The 22,328-nt window shown below is 42.5% G+C and overlaps 1 protein-coding gene across 1 annotated transcript in view; it reads left to right on the top strand.

The window, feature by feature from the left end:
* Positions 1 to 21,915, top strand: part of FTO (FTO alpha-ketoglutarate dependent dioxygenase) — a 674,514-nt gene extending 652,599 nt beyond the window's left edge. Inside the window, exons 10-11 of the mRNA XM_050774894.1 lie at positions 19,227 to 19,354; positions 19,715 to 21,915. Of these exons, the coding sequence (XP_050630851.1) occupies positions 19,227 to 19,354; positions 19,715 to 19,818 (232 nt within the window). The 3' untranslated portion in view covers positions 19,819 to 21,915. The remainder of the gene's footprint in view (positions 1 to 19,226; positions 19,355 to 19,714) is intronic.
* Positions 21,916 to 22,328: the final 413 nt, after the last annotated feature.

Here is a 22,328-nt window from a genome sequence, read left to right as displayed (position 1 = left end):
TGAAAAAGGACATTAACTTGGAACCAATGAAATTGCTTCTAGTCTTTATTTGCTGGCCTCCTGCTCATCTCTCCCAGAAGGCTATTCACGTGATCAACCCTAGGTGAGACTGTAAGGAAGTTGACCTCTGCTTCTCACCCAGGGACTGTAGAGGTCATGGGATTCTTCCTTCTTCACACCAGGAAGCAGCATGCTCTATCCAAGAGGTGACTTCAACTGTTATCCTCCTTAGAGGTAGTTGCATTGTAAAATACCTTCCCCTCCTTTCCCCATACATTTGAACAAAATGAATTAATGGTAGACTACCTGGCATTAGTTGAAAGCCTGAGCAAGAGTGTTTCTGGAGGGAACACTATTCTGGGACCTGTCCATTCATGCCACACAGGCAGGCCACTTGCTGATGGCACTTACGCATCCAACCCTCGCCTCGGATTGGCGGATGCCTTTGGGCACTAGGACCTTTGCGAGTCAGTCTCCTGCTAGAAAGAACAGTTTAAATTAGGAATAGCAAGTTCTCCAGGTCTCGCAGTCTCACCCAAGCTAACCTATCAGCTAGCGCTGCAGAAAACGCATAATGGAGCCTCCATAAACTATTCTGTGCCAACTCCCAGGTGGTCTCGGCTGCAGAACTGTTCTTCCAAAAAGTGTAAATTCTAACTTAGCAGTCTGCTGAGAAGTCCGGCTCCCTGGCAGGCCGGGCACGGGGCAGGAGGTCACAGCAGCTAATCAAGTCCTTGCTGTGTTCTCCTGACTCACTGCCGAGCTCTGGCCCAGTCCCAGCTGACCCCTCTCCTGTAATGCTCAGTGAGGAGCCAAACTTCTCCATTAATCGGCCTGTTTGCAGGAGCTGGAAAGGTGACTTGTAACAGGCCCCTTGTTCCCAGACTCCTCTGTAATGACATTCTGCACAAGCAGATGTCGTCCTTTGATTCCTTATGACCTTCTGAATTTTGGCAAATGAGAAAGCATCTGGGATCCGCAGTGAGGGCCTAAGGGTGTCCGTCCTACAATGAGCTACTGTCGTCCTCCACCCCGCCCTACCTTCACCTCCATCTCTACCAGGCACGTGGCAAGGACATGGCCCTTGCTCATTTTCTCTGTTGGAAAAAGCCTTCTTCCCGGAGCCAGGGGACTTTGAGATGAGGTGGCCCGGACCGTCCCATGCTTGACCATTTACCAGACGTGACTTTGGGTCCCTGTGGCTGTCTTAGCTTGACAGATGAGAAAACGCTGTTGCTAAGTGCCCTTCCCAAGGTCACCCCACAAGCAAACACTAGTGCTGGGAGAATGAGATCACCCCCAGACAGTGAAGGAATGACAGACCCATGCTTTCAAAGCCCGGAAGTGTGACACTGCACCAGCCCATTGACCAGAGAATACAAGACAGTAAGTAATAAATAGATAATGGCCTGTCTCTCCTCTTGCTTTCTCCTTAAAGATGCCCAGGTGGGAAACTTGTGGTTGTGATGATTAATTAATAAGTCCGCCCAGTTAACCTGAAGTTTGCAGGCCATACTGCAAGCCTAAGGCGGTCTCTTTGGCAACTCATCCTTCTTTTCCAAGGCTCCAGTGGGCTTTATTCAGTGGCGGCATTGCTAGCAGCACTGCAAAAACTTCAGTCGGAGGACTTCAGAATTCGGCCCGCTCCCTATTGAACTACGATGTTTTAAAACTCCTTTCAAACCAAGTCATTTCAGAAGCAAACCCTGCACTGACTCAGAGGCCTGTTCAGTCTTCCGTGGCTCTCAGCATATAGGATTACCCTTCTTCCTCAGTCTGAATTCACGGCACCAGAAAGAAAAAGAACAGCATAAATTGGATGTGTGTTGAGTTCTGAAGATACACATCAGGTGGACTTGGAATACAGGGAGGCTTTGGCGTGATTCCTTCTTTTCTATTCCAGCGCAAAGGCGAACAATACATCAAAGCCTTGAAGGATAAGGTTAATAGCCTTCCCTCCCTCCCAGCCCCAGAACGGGAGTGGCCTAGGATGCCACCAAAGAGGCTTAAGATATTTTGCTTCATCAAACGAATACTGTGTGTAGGTAGAGCATAGAAGTTTACTCTCATGAGGTAACTCCATTCCTAAAGGAATCTAGAGGCTTTCTGCAGAGCACCATGACATAGATCCTATCATCCTCCTGCTTAAAACCCTCCAGTGGTTCCCCATCTCACTTAGAGTAAAATCCAGCCTTCACAGTGGCATCCAAGAGCTCAGACTTCACTGACCCCATCCTCTCCATCCCCTCTCCTCGCCCCCTTCCGCCAGCCACAATGGCCCCCTTGCTGTCCCCTGAGCATGCCTAACTCTTTTTTCTTTCTTTTTTGGTGGAGACAGTCTTGCTATGTTACCCAAGGTGGTTTCAAACTCCTAAGCTCAAGCAATCCTCCCACTTCAGCCTCCCAAGTAGCTGAGACTGTAGACTCATGCCACCATGCCTGGCTAATTTATTTGTTTTTTGTGGAGACAGAGTCTCACTCTGTTGCCCAGGCTGGTCTAGAACTCCTGAGATTAAGGGAGCCTTCTGCCTTGGCCTCCCAAAGTGTTGGGATTATAGGTGTGAGCCACTGCGCCCAGCCCTAATGCCTAACTCATTCTAACTTACAACGCCCTTCTCCAGGACAAGCGTCCATCCCAACCACCCTAGCCTAGACTCTTCCCTCAGCCTCTCTATTCACTCTTTTTTTTTTTTTTTTTTTTTCCGTTTCTCTGTTTGATTTGCTCCAGAACACTTAACTCTAGCAGAAATTATCTTGGTATTTATTTGCTTACATTGTGTGGCAGAGAATGTTAGCTTTTCATCCTGTCTCACTGTTTCCTTCTTCCTTGAAGTCTTGGTTTTGACAGGGAAAGGGAGCAATGTCCAGCTAAAATCTCACACTTCCCAGTGACTTAAGTTCTAATCAGTGAGATCCAGAGGTTACGTGTCTTCCTTTCAAAGAGGAGGTAAAGGGAAATTTTAGCCCTCTTTTTTTTTCTGCTGCCCCCTGCCTGGGACTCAGATATGGTGGCTGGAGAGTCCTGGCCCCATAGGTGACTTCAGGGATGGCAGCTATGTGCTAAGGATGACAGAGCAGAAAGGTGGATGGAACAGTCTGGGTCTCAGATGTCCATGGTCTGCTTCTGAGTGATGCTCCTTAGACTTCTTTAATGTGAAATAAAAATAAGGTCCCGTCTACTTTGACCACTGTTATTTCCAGTCCCACTTGCTAGCGGCTGAATGCAGTTTATAACCGATACCTGTGTTTATTACCTGACTTTCCTGCTAGAATGTAAGCGCCACAAAACCTAGGACTTGGTGTAGTTCTCCACTGGATCTCTAGATCCTGACACCTAGTAAATATTTGTTGAATGAATGGATACTAAAAGCACGAAAGTCACAGAAGTCCTTCTGCCCAAATCCTGGCTTCAGTAGACACTTAGCAAGCATCTTCTTGATCACTGACCCAGTGGCGTAGATATTTATGTGAGACAAAGCAATGTTAGTTTCCAAATATTAGCTGTAGAAAGAGTGTCATTCATTTCCTAGGTGTATAAAATGCAGACTTGCTTTGGATTTAAGACCAGGACACTATGACATCTTTGGAGTTCAGGGGCTTGTTAACACGACAGTCCCGAGGCTGCAGTGGCCTGGACTTCCTCCCTTTCTACAAAACAGCTGCACCAACATATAACTGTGCTCCTGTCATAAAACATCCGTAGGCAAATGAAGCAGTTTATTATCTGTAACCTTGGAATGAAGCGGCAGCTTAAAGACTCCATGGGTTCTTTGGCTAGAGTGAAATAATGCCCAGGAAGTACTGGAGTCAATGACACATATCGCTCAGAGGATTAGAACTTGCCTGCAAAAACAGCTTTTGAATCAGAGCTTAAGAGTGAGTGGTAGTCATTCCAATTTTACCAAGTTCAGTTGAGTTGAAAAGTGTTGGACTAGTGAATGACCTAAGTTTCAGCCCCAGTTAATGTGACTTATTATTTATGTGGTCGTGTGACCTGGAACAACACTTTCACTTAAGGGCACTAATCCCTTTCATGAGGGTGCCACCCTCGTGACCAAAATACCTCCAAAAGGCCGATACCCTCACACTGGAGGCTAGGAGTTTAAGATATGAATTTTAGGAGGACACAGATATTTAGTCCACAACAGATGATTGTCACTGCTCCAAGTGGTGTCAGCTGTGTTGTCCTAGGGCTGGAGGCCCCAAGATGGACTCATGTGTTGAGGCCTTGGCACTAGCTGTGGCCTCATTTTCAAAACTGGGATTACACCTTTCTTTGCTGCCCTAGTAGCGAGGATCATATGGGATAATGCATATGGATGTAAGCCATAATGTTTATGTATATATACCTACAGTTTTTTAGAGATGAGAAGACCTATAGGGATTGTCTAACTCAAGCCCTCATTGTACAAATCTAAGTAATGATGGCCAGAAAGTCACAGTTTTGCCCAAGATCACAGGGTAAAGTAGTGTCAGAACTGGGTCTTTAACTCACAGATCAGTGTTCTCCCTACTATATACCATTTGGTTTGTTATATTGTTAGCTTTCTCTCTCTCTCTCTTTTTTTTTTTTTTTTTTTTTTTTTTTTGAGACAGGGTCTGTCTCTATTGCCCAGGCTGGAGTGCAGTGGCGTGATTACTGCCCACTGCAACCTCGACCTTCCGAGCTCAAGTGATCCTCCTGCCTCCGCCTCCCAAGTAGCTGGTACTACAGGGTACTATTACTTTTACGTGCCCAGCTATTACTTTGGCTTATCATTGTTATTAAAGTGCTGTGTAGCAGGGAAATCAGCTCCCTGTTAAGGAGGTACAATTCAGATGCAAGATGCTTTCAATCACTTGTGCATTCCACAGTGTTTATTGCTGCTACCATGTGTCAAACTCTGCTCTAGCCTTTGAGGATAGAGCAGTGAGCAAAACAGACAGAAATCCCTGCCTTCAGAGAGCTTAGCTCACACGCGTGTGCACACACAGACACACACACACAAATGGTGTCAAGTGCTACAGAGAAAAATAGGACAGTGAAGAAAGATGGGGAGTGCTAGAGTTGGGGGACAGGGAGGGGTGATGTTTGCTGTCCTGAGTAAGGCAGTCAAGGAAGATCTCCCTGATTGTATTAAGGAGTGGTCTGAAGGGGTAGGGGGAGGAAGCCATGTGGATATTTTAGGAGAAGAGTGTTCAAGGGAGAAGGAGCAGCAGGTTCTAATACCCTGAGACTACTCTTGGCCTCTTCAGGGTGAGCAAATAAGCCGGTCTGACTGGAGCACAGTGAACAATGGGATGAGTGCGAGGAGAGGGCAGAGAATCAGGGGTAGGAAAGGGTCCATCATGGAGGGCCTTGTGGACCACTATAAGAATTTTGACTTTGACTCAGCTTTTAAATCAGTGCAAAGCATAAATTCATCAGAAGACTGATATGACCTTTATAAATTAGCATTTTTCTTTTGATCCACCATTTTCTCCCTAATCCTGAATTTGAACTGTGTCACACGGTTGGTATTGGATGCCACTGAGTTCCCTACCCTAAGTGACCTGTTAGCGAATATTTCTAAAGAAGACAAATCCAGAAGGGCTCAGGAAGCTCATGTTCCGAATAAGGTTAAAATGAACTTGTGAGGTGTTTCTCCGCATCCAAAAACCAATTTAGCAGCTTACACGGAAGTATTTCTAAAAACAGCAGCACAGTGGAAGGAGACTGACAGGTGAGCAGATGGAGGAGCCATCAACTCAAATTTATTTCACAGCTTACAACTCAAATGAGCATTCCAAAATCAGAACAGCTGGCCTTTTATTCTGTAAGCCATTGTCCCTTGCTTTGCTTATCTCTCAGGAGTATGAGTGGATTATACTCACTGGCAGTCTGTCTGTCGGTCTTTGACTTTGCAGGGGAAAATCCTTTGTAGAAAAACAGGCTCTTTGTGTAAATCAGATTTTTCTGTAATGTCTGCCACTTCCCGCAGATTGTGAAGTTTCTAGATTCTGGAAATCAATGACTTTTCCTTTTTAGCTTTTATTTTCCTAACTGTATTTGTTACTTACATGACTGCTGTTATTTACGCAGAATCAAGTTGATTCTGAGTAAATGGAATTGAATCAGATAGTCAAAAAGCACCGTCTTCCAATTTGCAAGAAGAAATGTTCTTTTAAAATGTTGTAGTGCATTTAAAAATCACAGCCACCTTGGATTTCTAATCAGAAGTTATTCTGGAATCTTTCTGAAGTTTGAGACTGTCCCATGCAAACTTTACTTAAATTTCAAGCAACAGGAAGTCCTGAGATTTGGAAAGGGTTATCTTTTGTCCATCATGGTCCTTTGCGGGGTTCTGTGGTGACAGAGGACAGTGGAGAGAACGTATTCTGTGGCTGAAAGGAGGGCTTGATACTACCCGGTGGGGATTTTGTTCCAGTAATTGCATCAAATTGGACCTGCTGCCATGTCATAGGTATAGCATGATTATCATTCATTAAGTCATGCACCTATATGCCTTCCCTCCCAATGGCTGAGTCACTAGCAGAATATTTTTTCTTCCAAAGTGTTTGTTTTCATTGTTGCCCTTTAAAAATAATGAGTTCATTCTATTCCCTTGCAAGGAAAGTTACTCTAGACTGCTTTGAAATTGTATATCTTTTGTTGAGCACATTTCTGCAGTGGTTCCATAGCATTGTGTGCTGGGGAACCCAACCCGGCCTCTCTTAAAGCGTCCAACCAAGCGGCCTCCGACTTGATACATATAATCGTCCAGCCCATTTGACCTTTATATTGTTACCCTTGGGCAGGTAGAAGTCATGCAAGTTTCGGGTGACCCTATCGTGTGACCAGAGATCAAAGGTCAGCAGCTCCTAAATGTTCGGCTGTCAAGGTAGCCCATTCATCACTATCATTATGTAACTGACAAGCCCACAAATGAACCTGGGGATAAAATTATTCTCAGCCCTCTACCTCCTGGGTTTACACCCTAGTGGTGGGCCAAGCAGTCTCACATACTAAGTGGTTCCAAGGGCCTGCCACAGTCCCTGAAGTAGGGGGAGGACTTCAGGAGACCTATTTCATGTGCCAGACCCTGGGAAGTCACCAGCTGCCTGCCTGGGGAGCCAAGTGGCCGCTCTGCAGGAGCTGACCCTGAGTCTGGTTTCCTCTGAAATGGAGCTGAATTGAATGTTAGTTCTTTCTGGACCCAAAGGCACACATATGTCCCTGCCACCGCAGCCCACTTTGAGCATCTTTGTGGTCCTTTGTGGCAGGTTAACACAGTGCAGTGTTTTCACCAACTGGCCTGATCTTAAGAGTCACCTGTGAAAGTGAAGATTCCCAGGATGCTCATCTGGAAAGTCTGACTTAGGACCAGGTTCCATTAGGAAACTCAGTTTCTAACAGGGGTCCAAAATGATTCTCATGATGTCTGGATTTTGGAAGAATGCAAAAAGATTTGGAGTCAGACAATTTTGGCTTCACATCCTGACCCTATCCTTTGTTTGGCTGTGAAATCTTGGATGGGTTTGTTAATCTTCTGGGCCTCAGTTTCAATTTTGAGGACAAACATTTTAATAGAAGATGAATAGAATGCCTAGCACTCGTCTTCATTATTATGGGTTTTTTGTTTGTTTGTTTGTTTGTTTGAGACAGGGTCTTGCTCTGCCACCTAGGCTGGAGTGCAGTGGCACAATCACGGCTCACTGTACCCTCAACCTCCCAGCTTCCCAGGCTCAAGTGATCCTCCCACCTCAGCCTCCCAACTAGCTAGGACTGCAGGTGCCCGCCACCATGCCTGAATAGTCTTTTTAAATTTTTTGTAGAGATGGAGTTTCGCTGTGTTTCCCAGGCTGGTCTTGAACTCCTGAGCTCAAACCATCTGCCTGCCTCGGCTTCCCAAAGTGCTGGGATAACAGGCGTGAGCCACTGTGCCAAGCCTTATTGGCTCTTTTAAAGGTTTTTATTAGTATTCTTATTATCCCTTTGGTGTGAGAGGAGATGTCATCGAAAGAGCATTGGCATGAGGTCGAATGTCTTTATAATCTCTCCCATGTCAACAGAAGTCTCTGATAAACCTACAGGGGTGGTTTTGAGAGGGACAGGAGAAAAACAGTGCTGTGAGGATCACACAGGCTCATCACATGGCTGGGAGGTGCCCTGGTGGAGACTGCACATGCTAGCAGTAGAAGGGAAGAGGCAGGGCACTCCTCTGGACCCCTGAAGAAACAGTGGAGATGCCTTTGAGCTATTTCATTACCAGAAAGTGGCCCTGACTTCCAAACCAGCAAGGGGCTCTTGCATCCCTTACCTCCTCATCTTCTGACCTCCTGGAGGTGCGATCTGAGCACTTTTACCCCTCACCCAGGGTCCTCTTTTCTTTCATAGAGCCTTTACCATAGGCCAGAGGAGCTGGGTTTTTGGTTTTTTTTTTTTCTTTTTTCTTTTTCACTTTTATTTTAGGTTTGGGGGTATGTGTAGAGGTTTGTTACATAGGTAAACATGTGTCACGGGAGTCTGAGGTACAGATTATTTCATCACCCGGTTATTAAGCCCAGTACCCAATAGTTATCTTTTCTGCTGCCGCCACTCCTCTCACCCTCCCTGCTCAAGTAGACCCCAGTGTCTCTTGTCTCCTTCTTTGTGTTCATAGGTTCTTATCATTTAACTCCCACTTATAAGTGAGAACATGCAGTATTTGTTCCTGGGTTAGTTTGCTAAGGAAAATAGCCTCCAGCTCCATCCATGTTCCCACAGAAGATATGATCTTGTTGTTTGTTGTGGCTGCATTGTATTCCATGGTGTATATGTGGATCTTGTTTTTTTTTTATGGCTGTATTGTATTCCATGGTGTATATATTTTCTTTATTTAATCTTTCATTGATGGGCATTTAGGTTGATTCCATGTCTTTGCTATTGTGAATAGTGCTGCGGTGAACATTTGCTTGCATGTGTCTTTATGGCAGAAAGATTTATATTCCTCTGAGTGTATACCTAGTAATGGGATTGCTGGGTTGAATATTAGTTCTGCTTTTAGCTCTTTCAGGAATTGCCATACTGCTTTCCACAATGGCTGAACTGAATTAGGCTTCCACCAACAGTGTATAAGTGTTCCCTTTTCTCCCCAGACTTGTCAGCATCTGTTATTTTTTTACTTTTAATAATAGCCATTCTGACTGGTGTGAGATGGTATCTCACTGTGGTTTTGATTTGCACTTCTCTAATAATCAGGGCTATTGAGCTTTTTTTTTCATATGCTAGTTGGCCACATGTATGCTTTTTTTTTTTTTTTTTTTGAAAAGTGCCTGTTCATGTTCTTTGCCTACTTTTTAATGGGGTTTTCTCTTGTACATTTGTTTATGTTCCTTATAGATGCTGGATATTAGACCTTTCTCAGATGCATAATTTGCAAATATTTTCTCCCATTCTGCAGGTCATCTATTTACTCTGTTTATAGTTTCTTTTGCTGTGCAGAAGCTTTTAAGTTTAATTGGATCCTACTTGTCAACTTTTGCTTTTGAAACCCTGGAAGACAAACTAGGCAATACCATCCTGAACATAGGAATGGACAGAAATTTCATGACAAAGACACCAAAAGCAATCACAGCAAAAGCAGGGGAGCTCTTAACCATGATTTACAGTGAGACACTCTGGTTCCATGGCCAGGATGATGGGAAACCTTTACCAGAACAAATCTCTTCTTGGAATCCCAAGTTGGAACTCTAAATGTTCTGTCTCATGAAAAAGAACAATAAGCTGGGCACTGTTTTGCATGCCTGTAATCTCAGCTACATAAGAGGCTGAGGAAGGAGGATCACTTGAGTCCAGGAATTCTAGACCAGCCTGGGCAACATAGTGAGACCCCATCTCAAAACAAACAAAAAGCCCTGATTGTTCATGGCTATTGCACTATATAGTATTATTAATATTACATTTCAGACAAACTGTAGGTCATGTAGGCACTGAGGAAAAGAATTTGGAACTGTGAAAACCATTGTTTATATAGAAGATGCCTTTTGAGCTCCAAACAAATGTGGAGAACATAAGCCATTGACAGCAGCTGGGCACTGCCCGCACTGTCCCCTTCTCCAAGGCAGCAGGACGGCACAGACCCACAGGAGGGACTCTAATTATACTGATTGGCCAAGATCCAGGCTCTGTGCTAAATGGAAGAAAGATTTCTTGCCTGTGCATGGTGGCTCTTTCCCATATTCTCGACACTTTGAGAGGCCAAGGCAGGAGGATCACTTGAGCCCAGGAGTTTGAGACCAACCTGTGCAACAAAGGGAGACCCCATCTCTACAAAAGACAAAAACAAAAATAGCCAGATGTGGTGATGCGTGCCTGTATTCCCACCTACTCGGGAGGCTGAGGATCACTGGAGCCCGGGAGTTGGAGGCTTCAGTGAGCTATGACTGGGCGACAGAGTGAGACCCTGTCTCGAAAAAAGAAAGAAAGAAAGAGTTCTTGAAAAATGGATGGTTATTTATGTGGCTGAATGGCGTTATCTTGGTGTTCAAAAGCGCTTTGGGTATATTTGGCAGTCAAAGCGTTTTTAAAGCACCTAAACAGCCTGTCTTGTATTGGACTTCTCACCTCTTCCCAGAAGCGTGAGGCCAAAAAGTAGATGTATATACAACTAGAAGTTAAGCCAAACCCAGCTTCTCAAGTGGTCATGGTTGAAGAACACTAACTACTAAAAAGGTGTATTGACCCGGGGGCGGGGGAGAAAGCTGACCCCTGGGGAAAAGTCTGGATTTTCCTCACTCTCTGATGTGTGTTGACTTTACTCATCTGGAAACTTTAACATGGGGAACAGAGGCAAGAGGTTAAAAGCCTTTCAAAGAAAAAGCGAACGTGTCTTTTGTGAAAACTCATTTAGGAATTGGTTTGGTTTAGTGGTTCTGCAATAGGTAAACTGAGTTATTTGACATGCTGACTTGATAAGCCACCTTTGTCCGAGTAGACCGTTATGATAGCTGTAAGTATGACTGGGTGGCCGTTTACTTGTAAAGTTGTCCACAGTGCCATGATAGTGACAAAAGTCCAAGAAGACACATTACAAATTCATTAACTTGTTCTTCTCTTTTCAGAGGATTTAGAGTGTCAGGGGAAAGATTATTATAAACTAGACTGCATAGTTTTGTCACCACTCACTGTAACAGATTATTTGGAGCAAAACACAGTGAGACTATGAAAAACAGTGCAATGGAGTGGCTTCTTCTTTGAGGTTAAATTTTAAATGTAGCACTTAAGGTAGGCATTGTAGAGGTGAGAATTATACATGGAAATCCCTTCAATTTGTACATCAGGTACTGGCAGGGATTTAGATACCATGTTAATAGGAAAAATACTTATCTTTAAACCCTGAATCACTCTGTATGGCAAGACGGTTGCCACACAAATACACATTAGAGTGAAATGAACCCTCAAGATACTGAATTGAACAGAGGACATTAAGGTCCCATATTGGTCTCACGCTCCCTTTAAAGCGTAAGGCCATTGAGAGGATTGTTGCCCTATGACATCATTATTTCCTGCTTTTTTCATGCGGATCCTGGCAGGTGGGTTTTGCAGGTTCATGTGGATTTGATGTAACACCAGTGTTTTCTACCTGAGGCCTGGTTTTTTGTTTTGTTTTGTTTTGGTTTTGGTTTTTTGTTTTCTTGATGGAGTTTCGCTCTGTTACCTAGGCTGGAGTGCAGTGGCGTGGTCTCGGCTTGCTGCAACCTCTGCCTCCCGGGTTCAAGCGATTCTCCTGCCTCAGCCTCCTGAGTAGCTGGGATTACAGGCACGCACCACCACGCCTGGCTAATTTTTGTATTTTTAGTAGAGACGGGGTTTCACCATGTTGTTCAGGCTGGTCTTGACCTCCTGACCTCGTGATCCGGCCACCTCAGCCTCCCAAAGTGCTGGGATTACAGGTGTGAAGCACTGCGCCTGGCTCCTGGGGCCTCTTAAGCCTTGGTATTGGCTTATGCTATGGTGCATTAGGAGAATGCGTTATCACGTAGCTGATGCCCTCAAACAGACTCCTACTCAGCGTTAGGCCAAGTGACTGTCAACTCCTTAAATTCAAATTCCAGAAAAAACACTGACTTAAAGAAGAGGAGACTTTTAAACATTGGGTATTTTCTGATGAAGCTGTCTGTTTAAACTGCTCTATTCTTTAGAAGTGTGATTTCTTTCATTTTTATTTGCGAGCGTTACAAGCCCTCTGGCCAATGTTGCGTGATCAGCTAGGTTTTAAAAATAGAACTTGTATCACATAAGAAAAGGGATATTGAGGCATAATTATACATTTATATGGTACTTTACATATTTTACAGTGCTTTTATATATGTTATTTGATTTTATCTTCACATAACCCAGTAAAGCAGAGAAGCATTAACTTCAGTGTAATAGTTGAGGAAACTAAGAGGCTGAGATATTTTTCTCAAGGTCACCCAGGGAATATATTAATAATTAGAGATAGTTTATGCCCTCAGAAGCTGAACATGTATCTTTTATTTCTATAGACTGTAGATACTTACGCTGTAAGAGCCTCACCATCAAAAGAATGAAAAAAAGAAAACTAGGTTTTATCAGTCATCTGACATAATAATAGTCCTTCTAGAAACTGGAGGTAAAAACAACATTTGCTTCTTCCCTCTGAAATGATTTGGAATGTACTAAATATCTAAATTTGACAAGAATAGCTGACTAGTCAATGGACAGGATCCATTTTAGTCCAAATGGAAATCCATGAAAAAGATGGAACGGAGTGACAAGGGCAGCCAGCCAGATGTCCAGGGGTCTGACCCTCCCTGGCTCCCCTGCGCACCATTCCATCAAACCTTGAGTTAAGGCAGCCCTCACTCAAACTGGGGATCCAAATACCTACCCCTGCCATCTCTCCTAGGTTGTTAGGAAAGTAAGAAGCAGCACTGTGGATCGACATTATTTGGGACATTTAAACTGTACAAAATACAACTGTTATTTTTATTAGGAGTTGTTCTCCTCTTTCCCATTGAAGAATTCCCTCTTACGAGTTCATTTCTGTTCATTTCTTTTCAGTGGCCCATGCTTGCTAATATTTCTCCATCAAGTTCTAGTCTGTGTGTGTGTGTGTGTGTGTGTGTGTGTGTTACACTTGCTTATTCTGATGAATCTTTCAGCAGAAACCATTTCTCCTGAAATCTTTCTGTATCATTTCATCAAGAGTAGTGGAAATGTTACCTGTCCTCCTTTATTTGTTGCAAAATTTAGGGACAAGGAAGAAGACTGTGTATGTTTTCTTAAAATCAATGGCCAGCACATTACTGTAAAACCTATTGATTAAAAACACAAAGTATAATGTTAGTCATTTAGTCTGTGAAGTGATGCAATAAGGGAAGAAATTTATCCTTTGACTTTTGCATTAACCTTTTATTGACTGCTTGCATACCCATAATTAACACACACTTTAGCTAAAGTGGTTAATTTTAGCATGGTGACCAGTGTTCACTAATGTAGCTGCAATCCCGATCATCTAAATGTAAGTGCAGCCCTGGGGGAAATCAGCGGGCAGTGAAGCCCTTCATGAGTTACACCTTGGTCGGGGGGACTTCTGGACAATCTGCTGGCAGTCAGCCAGTGTGACACCTTTCGGCTGCTTCCTGTTACGTCACTAGGTCATTCAGGGAGAACCACTCCTAAGGAGCTGAGAGTTTTAAGAGGTGGTTTATACAGTGCTTTGAGTCAAAATAATATATATGTATTATATATATACTTTATATACACATATAATATGTAATATACTATATATTGTATATAGTTATATGTATTTATTATATAATTATTTTATATATGATATATTAGATATAATTATATATTTTTATATTTATTACATAATTATATTACTATATTATATATAGTAATATAATAATTTTATATACTATATATAATATAATAATATATAGTAATATAATAATTAATTATTATTAATTATTAATTAATTATTATTAATACTTATTAATTAATAATTAATAATTAATATAATAATTATAATATATAATATATATAATAAAGTAATATATTACTATATATAATAATTATGTAATAAATATAAAAATATATAATAAATATAATATAATATATTTTTATAATTAATATAATTATAATATATAATATAATATAATTATAATGTAATAAATATAATATAATAATATATAATAATATAATAATTATGTAATAAATATAAAAATATATAATTATATCTAATATATCATATTATATATAATGATATAATAATTATGTAATACATATATAAAATATATAATTGTATAATAATAAATACATATAATTGTATATTTTAATAAATATATAATTACTTATATATACAATATTATATGTAATTACTTATGTATGTCATCTATAATTATATGTAATATAATAAATATATTGTATATAAATATAGCATAATATATAATATATTAAAAGTACATGTACATACTATATTATGTATATACGTTATCTCTCTTCCTCCTAAATTCATATTATAAATTCACATTACATATTATATATAATATATAATAAAGTATATTGTATAAATATGTATATATAAAATTTTATGATATTATATTTGAAATACTTATATATAAAATAATAGGTGTACATATAAAGCATATGTATACAATATTTTATGTGTATATATGTATTATTTTCCTTTGCTCTCCTTGAACTGCTTCCTGAAAGGGACAGTATTTTCTGAATAGATCCAAGTTGATTTGCTAACCCAACAAACATTTTTAAAAATGGGATTTTTCCTTAGGATAGGATTAGAGAGGACAGGACTGAAAGGGGAAATTGTAACTTTTTTATTGTTTAGCTGGGTTCAGTAGGACTTGGGAATGACACCGAGAAGGGAATCTTGTTAACTTTCTTTAGCAACATTATCCAGCTTTAGTCCTGAAAACTGGCTTATTTTCATGCAAAGGCCAGTGTGGATGGACCAGCATTCTGTTGTTTTCTGGGCAGAAATCTGTCCCAAATAGAAATACTATTTGAAACCAAAACCAAATGTCAGTGTTTTCGTGGGTTCACACCCAGGTATTCTCTGCACACACTACACTGTATCAGCCACATCTCAGTTTAGAGAGACTACCTGAATCCACTTGGCAAAGGCAATGGATGTTGTAAAAGGCAGGAAATAACTGAGAGAAAGGAAGCATGGCCAGCATATCAGCTAGGATTCTTTACAGAAAAACCTAACTCAGACAATAAAGTCTCATGAAACTGAAACATCTAAGTGAAGCATGACCCAGATACTCAAACAGCATGGTCCAGGATCCACCCCATGCTGGATAGCAGCAAAACGTTGATGGCAGTTCCACATCACACATCCTAATTGTTCATAGGCCAGGAGAGGAGAAAATCTTTTCCTTTAGCTCCCATACCAGTCCTCTGATTTAGTCTCTTGATTTTGCCCCATATTGGGTCATATGCCTCCTCTTAAACCACTCCCTGTGGCTAGGAGAGCATGATGTACTGACGTAGCTGAAGCCAATCAAGGCTCTCCTCTGGCTATAGTGGTGGAGCTAGTCCCACCCACATCAAGTCATGAAGGATAGGGAAGGAACAGGTACCCCACGGGAAAATTAGAATCCTGTTGGTGGGAACGGTGGGAGTAAATACAGGACAACAAATTTCCATCACCATCAGTATTCCTCACCCATTTCATAAGACAACTTGGGGCCCCGTTATTTTATAAGAGACTATAGAGTGTTATGTGCTAAGAAACAATCCAACTTTATTTCCTGTAAATGCAAAAATCAATCTGGAACAACCACCACTTAGAAGGCCAGACGCCAGTGCCTTTTATCAATCCTAGGTCTTCAGGAACAACTGTTGATCCCTTCTGAATCTGAACATTTTAGCCTGACACTGGAAAGTTGTAGCAGCTTGAATACATAAGCCTCAGGGTCTTGGGATGTCACAATGTGATAGGATCCAGCCTTAGGTGCAATTTGATTCAAGCCAGAAAGAGCTGGTCCTGTATCCCCAGAGCTTCCCCTAGGAGTCCGTCTAGAGGCTCCGCACCCAGTTAGTATGAAGGAAGGAGAGAGCGCAAGTATAATAGGCAGCTCTCTCATTGGCATTTCTCATCTGCCACTGGTACCTGGGGTAGAAGTAACCATAGTGATAATATTATTTAATGGGTATTGGGCGCTTGCTATGTGCCGGGAAATGTTCTAAGCACTTTCTGCATATAATTCATGTAATCTTCACATCAACCCCGTAAGATACTATTATTGCTATCACCACTTGGCAGACTGAGGCTCAGCGAGGTAACAAAACCTGCCCAAGATGTCATGCCCCTGGAGAGCAGCAACTCCGGCAATCCGGAGAACACACTCTTTACCACCATGCTGCAGTCTCCCTGCTTCCCATCTTTGGAAATTGAGATCCAAGAAGGAAGAATGAGTGACCCGAGCAAAAGAAATGAAACCCTAAAGGGGGACAGGGGTGCCTTCAAGTAATTCCCAGCCTTCTCTTTATCAGTTCTGTAGGCTGGGATGATGCTAAATCACACAGTATCATTTGAGTTAGGGATGGCTGTCCTTTTTCATGGGTAATACATCACCTCCCATAACGAGCCCTTTCCTGGCCCCTATTACTATCAGTTGGAAATTGGCAAGGAACACTGGACACTAAAGAAAAAATTTTAAAGCAATCTTGAAATTTCTGAATGAAGGCTCTGAAGAAACCCAACAAAGGGTTCTACTCCTGACCCAGATGGATGCAGTGACTGTGTACAGCTTGTCTGTCAGAGCTTGAATGCAAAGGAGCCACTTCCCATACCAGCCAGTCTTTTTTTCTTTCTTTACTTTTTTTTTTTGGAAACAGAGCCTTGCTCTGTTGCCCAGGCTGGGGTGCAGTAGCACAATATTGGCTCACTGCAACCTCCACCTCCTGGGTTCAAGTGATTCTCATGCCTCAGCCTCCTGAGTAACTGGGATTACAGGTGGGCATCACCGTGCCCAGCTAATTTTTGTATTTTTTAGTAGGGACAGGGTTTCGCCATGTTGCCCAGGCTGATCTTAAACTCTTGGAAGTGATCTGCCTGCCTTGGCCTACCAGGATGCAAGGGATTACAGGTATGAGCCACCATGCCTGGCCCCAGCCAGTCCTTTGATGAGAAGAACAGCAGCAGAAAACTGCAACAGCTTTGCCCAAAAGAAAAGCCATCGGTATTGGGAAACTTGTACAACACAGCACAAGCAAACCTCTGCAGCAGGCTTCAATGTGTTTAATACTTTCACAAAGTACGGAGGCAAAACCCATTTGACAGGTGAAAAAGCATCTCTATTGACTTTCTACAAGCCTTATGATATTCTAGGTGGATCGACACTTATCATAGCCCTTTAATCTGCCAGCCAGGATAATGTGTGCATGGATAATTTATCCACTGTGAGATTGAAACGCTCCATTTGGAATAACTTTCCCTACCCAGTAAATTGAGCATTACTCCAGGATTCTGAGACAGAGAGAAAGCACAATTTTAAAAGCTTTGCAGAGTTCCTTTGTAATTAGTCGCAGCTTTCCTTGAATATTAATTTCCCCCACATCCCTTTCAAGTGGTTTAGAGACTGTCTCTAGAACTACAGAGATGCACCCTCAGAACCATGACAGCAAGCGGCATGGTCTCAAACACCTATGATTAAGTAGTCTGCAGAACGCACCTTCTGTTCTTCGGTGCAGTGTGTAGCTTATCAGTGCAAACAGTTTAATATTTATGCTAAGAGGATTGTCAAAAGCAGCTTCTGTTGCTTTAATTCTTGTTTTAAATAAATAATGAGAACATTTAAACACATTACTCTTCTTGAGGCCCCGGGGTCAGCTAATCTTATTATTTATGAAGTGATGTGCTACATAATAGTACTTAGTGCATGTTAACAGACGCTATTATCAGGGCCTGATGCAGAGAGCCGAAGATATATTAGAATGTTATGTGTAATGTACGACGGATTGAGTGCATAGGATGCCGGTGTAGCAATTAACCACACGCGAAAATAGGTGTAAAGTTGAAGTATGTTTTCCCGGGGGGATCCCCTCACCATTAATAATTCCCCAGAGAAGAAAATGTCTTTCAGTTAGGAACCCTCTCTACCATCAGGCTTGGAAATGGGGCCAGGATATTCCATTCTTTGATCTCTTCATAGTCAGTCCTACACAGTCAGAAGACAAATAGTGAGCATGACTTTTTAGTTGATTTAGACAAAAATGCAGAGAAGGCGGGGGTGGAGGGAGGCACGTGTGCAATGTCCCAAATGTCCTCATAGTGTCTGGTTTTGGTCCACACATTTTCACTGCCACGTACTCCAGGAGAGTCGAGAAATCGTTCATTCCTTATTGCAATCTGTTTCCTTCTCTCTGATCCTCATTTTGCAGATAAATAAAGCTGAAGCCACTGAGTTTTCCCAGGTCACTTTTAAATAAGCCGATCTCTCTGAGAGATAGATGCCTGCCAAGGTGTGAGAACGTCGCCCCAATTTTTTTCCTGTGAGGCTATAATTTAGCTTCATATGATAATTAATTTCTCTACTATTGATGAATAATCCATTCAATAAAAACCGTGATTTAAGTGTTCTCCTTAGGGACTAACTCTTGCTAGCCTCTTAATTTAATTTTGTGGAAGTTTTTCCCACCTCTTCATCAGTGGAAATGATTATTAACCTCTATTTGCATATATCCTTATAAATCGGTGTCTCCTTGGAGTGCCTTTTTCTGAGCACAGCAAGCTGGGACACTTGTAAATCTCCAGGATCTCCAAAGTCAATCCCGGCCTGTAATATTGTTTAATCTATTCTTGGACGTTTTAATGCCGTAAATTCAATTTAATCTTTCCCAGTAATCTAGTAATACATCGAAATCCCACAAACATTTAAATCTGATAATGGCTTAATCACACACTTTAAATAACAGTTGAGATAATGAAAAAATAATTCACCATTTTAAAGGCAGAGTAACTGAATTTCCCTGATGATTGGCTTCTACGCAACCACCTGAGATGATACAAATCTGGGAGTCAAAGCACAGGAAGCCCGGACCATCAGGAACAGCCTTCCTTCTTAGAAACACCTGCGTTCCGCCTGTGGCCTCATTCAGTCATCGCCATGACCTTCACCCCAGAGGACCGTCTTTGGAGCATTGGCCGGTGTTGCTCCAAGCTTCCTGTGGGTTGAGGTCTTCTGGGGCTTTCCTCCCATGGATTAATTTCCTATTGTTACTCTTCCAGGTGCCAGTCGCGAATTGCCCGGACTTTACCTGCTGATCAGAAGCCAGAATGTCGGCCATACTGGGAAAAGGATGACGTTTCGATGCCTCTGCCGTTTGATCTCACAGACATCGTTTCAGAACTCAGAGGTCAGCTTCTGGAAGCAAAACCCTAGAAGGAGCACAAGTCACAGGCAGAGGAGAAAAAGAGATCGGCTTTTCTCCTCCAGTGTTGTCATGGGCTTAAGCAAGGGCAGCGGAGGCTTCTCTTGGCCCCTAGATTGTAGCATCCGGGTCCCAATCCAAAACAGCTAGGAAATGGTGCCCATGAATTTTTTAATGTTTTAAAATGACCCTCTGTTATAGTCTGATTTGGTGTTAAACAGGACCTTCTTCCCCAAAAATTGTTCAGATTTAAAAATGTGAGCCATTCAGCCCCCAAGGTCCAGGGCAGGCGACAGGAACAAGCCCAGCATGTGACAAAGCCTAACCTACTTTCCTCTTTCCCAGGCTTTTTCAGAGACTCTGGAGTGGACCCAGCCCTCTGGGGAAAGACAGAACTTAGAGACATCCCAGTGTCTTACCACACCCATAAGTGTTGTCCAATATGGTAGCCACTAGCTAGCTGTGGCTACTTCAATTTAAATTCAGTTTTAATTTTAATATAAAATGCAGCTCTTCAGTTGCCCTGGCCACATTTCAAGTGCTTAATAGCCTCATGTGACTAGTGACTGCTGTATGGACGGTACAGATATGGAACATTTTCATCATTGAAGAAAGTCCTATTGGACAACGCTTCTATAAGAAGTTTGAAAGCAGGAATTCTCATTTCCATTCTTCTGTAGCCTCTATCCCCAAAGGCAAAGAAACTAAAAGAGAAATGACTCATTGAAGATTGGCCTCTCTCCTTTCTCTAAGACGAACCTAAGTAAAAGCCTGAGCTTTGAGTTCTATGCTCAGCGCACAGGAAGGAGATGTTAACAATTAAAATAAAGTTGATATCCTGTCTTTAGGGAGTTTCGCTGATCTCTTGAAAGAGACACAGCCCTATTTACATTATTCCGCAGATTTCACCAGCATAGTATAATTTTTTCTGTAAGTCCCTCATTCTTATGTAATAACAGGTGGAACTGAGGTTTGAAGAACCTCAGTGGCTCATCCTGATGACATTGGAGACTCAGAGAGACAAGAGAGAGTAGGGTTTAAAACCTGAGCTTTAAGACTCCCACTAGCTTTGTGTCCTTTGGTATTAACGTGCCTCAGTTTCCTCATCTGTATAATGGGGATACATGAAAGGCACCACTCCCAAGGTGAACATTAAGTGAGATGATTCTAGTTACAGACTTAGAACAATTTCCAGCACATAGTCAAATATCCAGGAAATTCTAGTACTGTTATGTGTGGGTGAACTGACCTGGATGTAGATGCTTTCATCTTTCTTTCTGACCCCTCCGCCAGTTTTGTCTTGTGATGCCGCTAACCCATCTCTCCCTTTCCGACCTGGCTCCCGCCCAATGATGTCCCAAGAAATCGTGAGAATAGTTAGCCCCCCTCTCCCCAGCCTGTTGCCCTCTCGTGTAGGTGTTCACAGTAGTAGTTGAGAAGTTGAAGAGCTTTTGCCCGTTGAAGGTGCACTGAGAATAAACTCTTTCCTGCCACCAGAATTGCAGTGGTTCACGGCCTACACTTATTCCCATGCAGTTAATAGACACAGGAATGCCTTGTTAAGCAAAGCGGCCAGGGTCTCATCGTGTTGAGACTCGAGTCTCTCAGACCTTGGATTCATCCCCTGGTGTCTTTGAGCCTCGGTTTCCACATTGGTAAAAGAGAAGTGGAGCACTGTCTCACAGGGTCATCACAGAGATTAAATGAAATAACGTAGACCAGGAGGGCATGGCGTTTAAAAGTCACAGATGGGGCACCCTCCGGCCATCCAGCCCAGTGTTTTCTTTAGCCCCTATGATGTTCATTTTTTGTTATATTCCATTAGGTGCCAATATTTTAAAAATGGGAGATTTCACATAAAATTAAAAGGTCTGCATTTTCTTTCTTTTTTTTTTTTTTTTTTTTTTTTTTTTGAGACGGAGTCTTACTCTGTCACCAGGCTGGAGTGCAGTAGCACGATCTCAGCTCACTGCAGCCTCCGCCTCCCAGGTTCAAGTGATTCTCCTGACTCAGCCTCGCGAGTAGCTGGGGCTACAGGCACGTGCCACCACGCCCAGCTAATTTTTGTATTTTTAGTAGAGATGGGGTTTCACCATGTCGGCCAGGATGGTCTCTATCTCCACCTCGTGATCCACCCACCTCGGCCTCCCAAAATGTTGGGATTACAGGCGTGAGCCACCGCGCCCAGCCAAGGTCTGCATTTTCTTTAGAACTCAGAACACCCAGTAGTCCTAGGGCCCCATCCTCGCATGGCAACAAGCTAAATAGCATCTTCCCACTGCGAGTTGGGGCATGACCCAGCCTATGGTTTGCCATACTCCCTCTTTTTCTCCATTTTATCATTAATTGTGAACCTGACCCGTGTCACCTCTTCATGTTAGCGCTCTCCAAACCTGCTTGCTTGCACCCCTCTAGTCAAAATGTTTTGTGCTCACCCCAATATATGTGTGACTATTGAGCTCTATTTGTAGACTGCTTGTACTAATGTCATGTGCATCATAAAATATTCATATCCAATAAAAATATTAAAAGGATGAGATAAGAAACCAAGAGAGATTCTGCTGTTTTTTCCTTTTGCATGGATGAGCCAGCTTCACTGGCCTGGGTGGGGCCCAGGTGGAATTAGTTCTCAAAGTCCTCCAGGTGGAGTCAGGGGATGTGCAGCAGGGTTGGAGAAATCACTACCTTAAGTGAATCCGAGAGGTGAGATCACATTTGCTCTAAAGAAATGGTGATCCCAGCACTTTGGGAGGCTGAGGCGGCAGATCATTGGAGGTCAGGAGTTGAAGAGCAGCCTGGCCAACATGCTGAAAGCCCATCTCTACTAAAAACACAAAAATTAGCTGGGTGTGGTGGTGTGTGCCTGTAATCCCAGCTACTCGGGAGGCTGAGGCAGGCAAGTCACTTGGCCTGGGAAGCGGAGGTTGCAGTGAGCTAAGATCATGCCACTACACTCCAG

This window comes from Macaca thibetana, chromosome 20 (genome assembly GCF_024542745.1).
Source record: "Macaca thibetana thibetana isolate TM-01 chromosome 20, ASM2454274v1, whole genome shotgun sequence".
Classification (NCBI taxonomy): Eukaryota; Metazoa; Chordata; class Mammalia; order Primates; family Cercopithecidae; genus Macaca; species Macaca thibetana.
This window is presented reverse-complemented; position numbering and strand designations above follow the sequence as displayed.